This window comes from Rana temporaria, chromosome 4 (assembly GCF_905171775.1).
Source record: "Rana temporaria chromosome 4, aRanTem1.1, whole genome shotgun sequence".
Taxonomy (NCBI): domain Eukaryota; kingdom Metazoa; phylum Chordata; class Amphibia; order Anura; family Ranidae; genus Rana; species Rana temporaria.
Window position 1 is genome coordinate 379,365,985 of NC_053492.1, and position 6,000 is coordinate 379,371,984.

General features: G+C 45.6%; 1 protein-coding gene across 1 annotated transcript in view; it reads right to left on the bottom strand.

Moving 5' to 3' along the window:
- The window catches only part of PCNX2 (pecanex 2), a 229,399-nt gene extending 224,251 nt beyond the window's left edge, over positions 1-5,148 (bottom strand). The window contains exons 1-2 of the mRNA XM_040351012.1: positions 4,850-5,148; positions 843-1,045 (exon numbers count right to left, since the gene is read on the bottom strand). Of these exons, the coding sequence (XP_040206946.1) occupies positions 843-1,045; positions 4,850-5,002 (356 nt within the window). The 5' untranslated portion in view covers positions 5,003-5,148. The remainder of the gene's footprint in view (positions 1-842; positions 1,046-4,849) is intronic.
- Between the last annotated feature and the right edge of the window lie 852 nt (positions 5,149-6,000).

The window sequence follows — 6,000 nt, forward strand, 5'->3', positions numbered from 1 at the left end:
GCCCATCCCCACCCCCTTTCTTAACCGGCCGGGCTGCATGCTCGGATAAGGGTCTGGTATGGATTTGGGGGGAACCCCCACGCCGTTTTTTCAGCGTAGGGGGTTCCCCTTGAAATCCATACCAGACCTAAGGGCCTGGTATGCTCCCATGACAGTTTTTAAAATTTGGCGTGGAGTTCCCCTGTGGGAGGGAGGAGCTTGCCTTAGAACAGGTTCACACTGGGGCAACTTCCTGTAAAGTTGCCTCACTGTGAACGGGGATCCGACTTGAAGGCAACTTCCATTAAAATCAATGGGTACAGGTCGCCTACAAGTCGGATTGAAGTAGTACAGGAACCTTTTCTGAAGTTGGAGCGACCTCAGTACATTAAGTACATTAAGACGGCTCCCATTCACTTACATAAATTTTCTCGAAAGCGCGACTTGGGGCAACTTGGGGCGTCAGATCCCAGGTCGCCCCAGTGTGAACCGGCTCTTAGACATAACTACTCTTAATGTATCCATTGCTATATACACTACAATGTGTTGACTACAGAGATATGACTACACTATACAGAGGGGCATTGAGGAGGCAGGGTGGTTTTTACATATATTTGCAAATGTGTAACAAAAAAAACTTTTTTAATGCAAATTGTTAGATATAAGAATTTCCATGTGCTCTAAAATCTAGTTATGTATTTGGTGTTTACCATGTTTGTTTAGCATTGTATATGCCTGGAAAGATGCAGGGATGGGAGGCCAATAGGAAGGCAAAATATATATAATTAAAATAGTCTCTAGGATGAGAACAATGCATACCAGAAAAAAAAAATGATAATAAAGATATTGGGGGAAAATCTTACCTAGGATCTGTGTGGTTGCTTGAAATATTGCTGTTGCCAACATCTTTGGCCTTTTTGGCTTTTTTGCTGTGTTTTTTATGATGGACCACCGTTCCGTTGTCAAACATTAGATGTAGCCGAAAACTTACAAATTTAATCACTGTAAACAACATTGTTGTAGATATGCAATAAAGGCATAATGTGAGTCTTGTTGCAGGCAAGCCCTGTGGGAAATACAATCAGTAAACATACTGCAGTCTAAAGCAATGTTAAAGCAGCAATGCAGTCATGCCTTGAACAAAAGATACTTGCATATTGTATGATGTTTTTTGTGCCAGGGGAATGCTTAACCAAAAACTTGATTGTATGATTGAACAAAAAAAAATAGCTGCCCATATGCAGGCAGGTGCAGTCTGTACTCCTTCCTGCAGGTGGCGCTTGACCAAAGTGGCAATGCAGAAGGAGATGGAAGTTGTGAGTAATTTGATTTACTTTACCATCCACTAAAATTATGACATTTGAAAAGATAAACCATAACAGTTGAAATTAACTTTAAAAGGAGCATGGCTCAATATTAGCTTGAGCAAAAGTCAAGACTCCTTGTAGAGATTAGACCAGGGATCAAAAGGGGTTCCAAAGAGATAGATCTGAAGACCAACACTGGTATTTGCAGGCTCCATAAGGTAACTTTAGAGAGGGCAAGATACTTTTTTTTTAAATAAAGTCAGCAGCTACATTTACTGTAGCTGTTGACTTTTAATACAAGGACACTTACCTGTCCAGGGTTCCCAGCGATGTTGGCTACGGGTGCAGGTACCGGCATCTGTAGTAAGGCTTCACAGCCTGTTTCTTACTGCGCACTGTGCATTCTAAATGGCCCTGCTGTCTTCTGGGACCTATGTGTGTCCCAGAAGGCAGTGGGGGAAGGAGAAAAAGCCAGAAATGTCATAGATCGCCACGTGGCGATCTTACCTGGAAGTGGGAGCCGGTACCTGTCAAAACCTGTCAAAACCAAAAAAGTGCCAAATTTGGCAGTGGAGGAAGGGAAGGGGGCAAACAAGCAGAGCTTTCCCTTTTGGTTGGAGCTCCAGTTTAAGTCTATCCTAAATATTAAGCACACCAGAAGAAAGTTCAATAAGGGCTCTTTCACACGGGCGGCCCGTTCAGGTCCGCCTGCCAGTTTTTTAGGCGGACCTGAACGGGCGCTCCGTGCTTCTCTATGGAGCCATGGATGTCAGCGGTGACATGCCCACTGACATCCGACCCGCCAAAGTGTGACGGAGGAAAAACCTACTTTTCCATCCGTCTGGCAGATCGGATCGGGTGAACACGGACAGACAGTCCGTGTTCATCTGATCCCCCCATAGGGGAGAGTGGAGAAAAGACTGGGCGGTCCCTGCACAGTGTGCGGGGACCGCCCTGTCATCCGCCGGCTCAGCGGGGATCAACGGAGCGATCCCCGCTGAGCAAGCAGAGGTTCACGGAGCAGATCATTACTGATCCAGCTACCAGCTATTGCTAGCGTTCTCTTGAATTATGGTTGGTTGACCTTCTATATAATGGTGTCTGTATAGTTCTAGGGCCACTTGACAGCATGGTCTTCTTAGCCATCTGTAAAGGCTCATACACATGATCAGACTTTTTGAAAACAATTGTCCGACGGTCGTGTTTTATCGGACAATCCCACCGTGTGTATCCTCCATCGAACAATTGTTTTCGGTGAATGCTCTCAAACTTTTCGGCAACAAATGTCCGATGGAGGATAATCCGATCATGTGTGACTAAAGTCCAAAGTAAAAAAACGCATGCTCAGAATCAATGCTAAAGATGAGCCAACAATAGCAGAAGTTGCCCAAAGGGTGGCAGTAAAGAGCTGAAAAACCACGTGATTTGGTGAAAGTTGGCTGGAAATGTTCTGCCGTGTGTATGCAGAACATGTTCATGGCCAATGCCCATTCGGACCCAAATCCACGAAAATGTCAGATAGAAGTCCGATCGTGTGTATGAGGCTTAATGGTGGCATTCTAAGTACACTGTCGGTGGGATTCTTCTTACTGGCCACTAATGTAAGAAGCATTTTACCACTGACTCCAATGAATTTTGAGCAAGGGTCCTTCGAGACCTGAAAATATACTATACATGCGTCACATGTGTGACAGGGTGACAATACAGGGGTGCATTGGAGGGACAGGGACAGATAGGCCCAGATTCTTAAAGGACTTACGACGGCGCAGCGCCATATACGCAGTCGTAAGTCCTAATCCGACCCATCGTATCTATGCGTCTGATTCTTAGAATTAGTTAGATATCCATTAGATCCGACAGGCGTAAGTCTCTTACGCCGTCGGATCGAAACTGCATTTGTTTTTTTGACCGCTAGGTGGCGCTTCCGTCGAATTACGCATTGAGTATGCAAATTGGCTAGATACGTGAATTCCCGAACGTACGCGCGGCCGACGCAGTAAAGTTACGACGTTTACGTTAGGCTTTTCCCGGCGTATAGTTGCCCCTGCTATATGAGGCGCAGCCAATGTTAAGTATGGCCGTCGTTCCCGCGTCGAAATTTGAAAAAGTTACGTCGTTTGCGTAAGTCCTCCGTGAATGGGGCTGGACGTCATTTACGTTCACGTCGAAACCAATGACGTCCTTGCGGCGTACTTTGGAGCAAAGCACATTGGGAAATTCCACGGACGGCGCATGCGCTGTGCCGCAAAAACGTCAATCACATCGGGTCACAGTAGTTTAACATAAAACACGCCCCCCATTTCCACATTTGAATTAGGCGGGCTTACGCCGGCCGATTTACGCTACGCCGCCGCAACTTACGGAGCAAGTGCTTTGAGAATACAGCAACTTGCCAGTGTAAGTTGCGGAGGCGTAACGTAAATCAGATACGTTACGCCCGCACAATTTTATGCGGCTGTACGTGAATCTGCCCCATAATTTTCACTCCATAACAGGAATGTAGGGAAAAGTATATTTTATGGTAGAATCATCAGGGATTAGTATAAGAAAAGCTGCAGATTTGACAAATATTGACTTTTAAAATGACACCAACACGTCACAGCTTACATGACAATACAGGGTTCACATAAACTATAAACTCCTATTACATAAATACAGGCATACCCCACTTTTAAGTACACAATGGGACCAGAGCATGTATGTAAAACGAAAATGTACTTAAAGTGAAGCAATACCCTTTTTCACTTCTAGGGTGTAGTGGGGGGTCAGGGGCTGTAGTGGGGGTGTCAGAAGCTGTAGTGGGGGTGTCAGGGGCACACTGGAACAGGGCGGGCTATACTCTCGGAGCTTCAGCTCCTTCTACTGCGGCTGCAAAATGTCTGTACAGTACTTGGAAGCCACTTTACATACACTCATGGGTATGTCCTTACTCGCGAGTGTATGTAAAGTGAGTGTACTTAAAGCGGGGTATGCCTGTAAGCTTGCAGGCAAGCAATGCAGGGTGACAACATTGCGGAGTGTTGTCACCTTGAAAAAGGAAGTGCCAGGGATGAAATTTCATATTTAGTGAATGTTAGGATTTTTTTTTTTAAATCATAACCCTATTAGGCACAGGCTGCAGCAGATTTTGAATTTCTGGAGTCTACTCAATGTTTTTAATGCATCTTTCACCCAAGGTTCGTGTATTTTTAAATGAAAACCTTAATAATAAAAAAACCTTTGTAATTTGTTTGAATATCATGACTGTACACCTTCAATACACTCAGCCACTAACTCAGAAAAAAGTATGCAGCCAGTGAGGTCCCAATCCTGATGGTTTTGCTTGCCAGTGAAGGGAGGAAGTCAGAGGGTCAATTAATCAGCTAATGATAGATGAGCTGGCATCATGCAGGTATTCGAGGTGGCATCATGCAGATATTACTAGAGCTGGCATCATACAGATATTACTAGAGCTGGCATCATACAGATATTACTAGAACTGGCATCATGCAGGTATTAATACCACACACACCCTCCTATATTATATACATGGCATGCCATGTTCCAGCACAGGCTGCACTCACCAGATGCATGGCCAGAGGTAACAGCAGCAGGAAGAACCAGAGATATAGATGACAGATGTTATTGAACTGGCTGTCCTCGGGATCGTGGTACCATCCTCCGGTTAATGCAGCCCAAACACCTTGGCGGAGAATCTGCAGGATGTGAGATGCCATGGCTGCTGCAGAGAGAGGAGAACACAGAGCAGAGCCGACAGGAGACACAGAGCTACTGCCTCATCATCACCATCCGCTACCGCTATATATAAAGCACTGCGCACCCCCTCCCCGTCCGCACTCTATATAGAACACTCCGCATCCCATCCGCACCTCTATATAGAACACTCCGCATCCCATCCGCACCTCTATATAGAACACTCCGCATCCCATCCGCACCTCTATAAAGAACACTCCGCATCCCATCTGCACCTCTATATAGAACACTCCGCATCCCATCCGCACCTCTATATAGAACACTCCGCATCCCATCTGCACCTCTATATAGAACACTCCGCATCCCATCCGCACCTCTATAAAGAACACTCCGCATCCCATCCGCACCTCTATGTACAGCTCTGAGCATCCCCGATCCCAGGATAGGGACTGATGGAACCCCTGCGACACTGAGAGCTGACTGTGTGTGCCCTTATTATATACACCTACTGTGGCCCCTTTGAGCAGGTTGTGTGTGTCCTTATATAAACAGCTACTGTGGCCCCTGAGAGCAGGTTGTGTGTGTGTCCTTATATAAACACCTACTGTGGCCCCCTAAGAGCAGGCTGTGTGTGTGCCCCATTTATTTTATTTTATTTGGGATTACCTTTTGGATAATAATTCTTAATGAAAAGTAATAAAACAATTTTTGTACTTTTGCAAAAAAAAATAAAAAATCTGTGTCAAAGACACCTATTTGTGTGACCTCTATTCCTAAGTGGGGGTCTATTTTTTGGGCATACCTTGATCTAGACCTACTGTGGTCCCTGAGAGCGAGCTGTGTGTGCCCTCAAGAACACCTACTTTGGCTCCTGAGAGCGGGCTATGTGTGTCCTTTTATATACGTACTGTGGCCCCTGAGAGCAGGCTGTGTGTTTTCTTTATATCAAACTACTGTGGCCCTGAGAGCGGGCTGTGTGTGCCCTTATATACATCGACTGTGGCCCCTGAGAGTGGGTTCT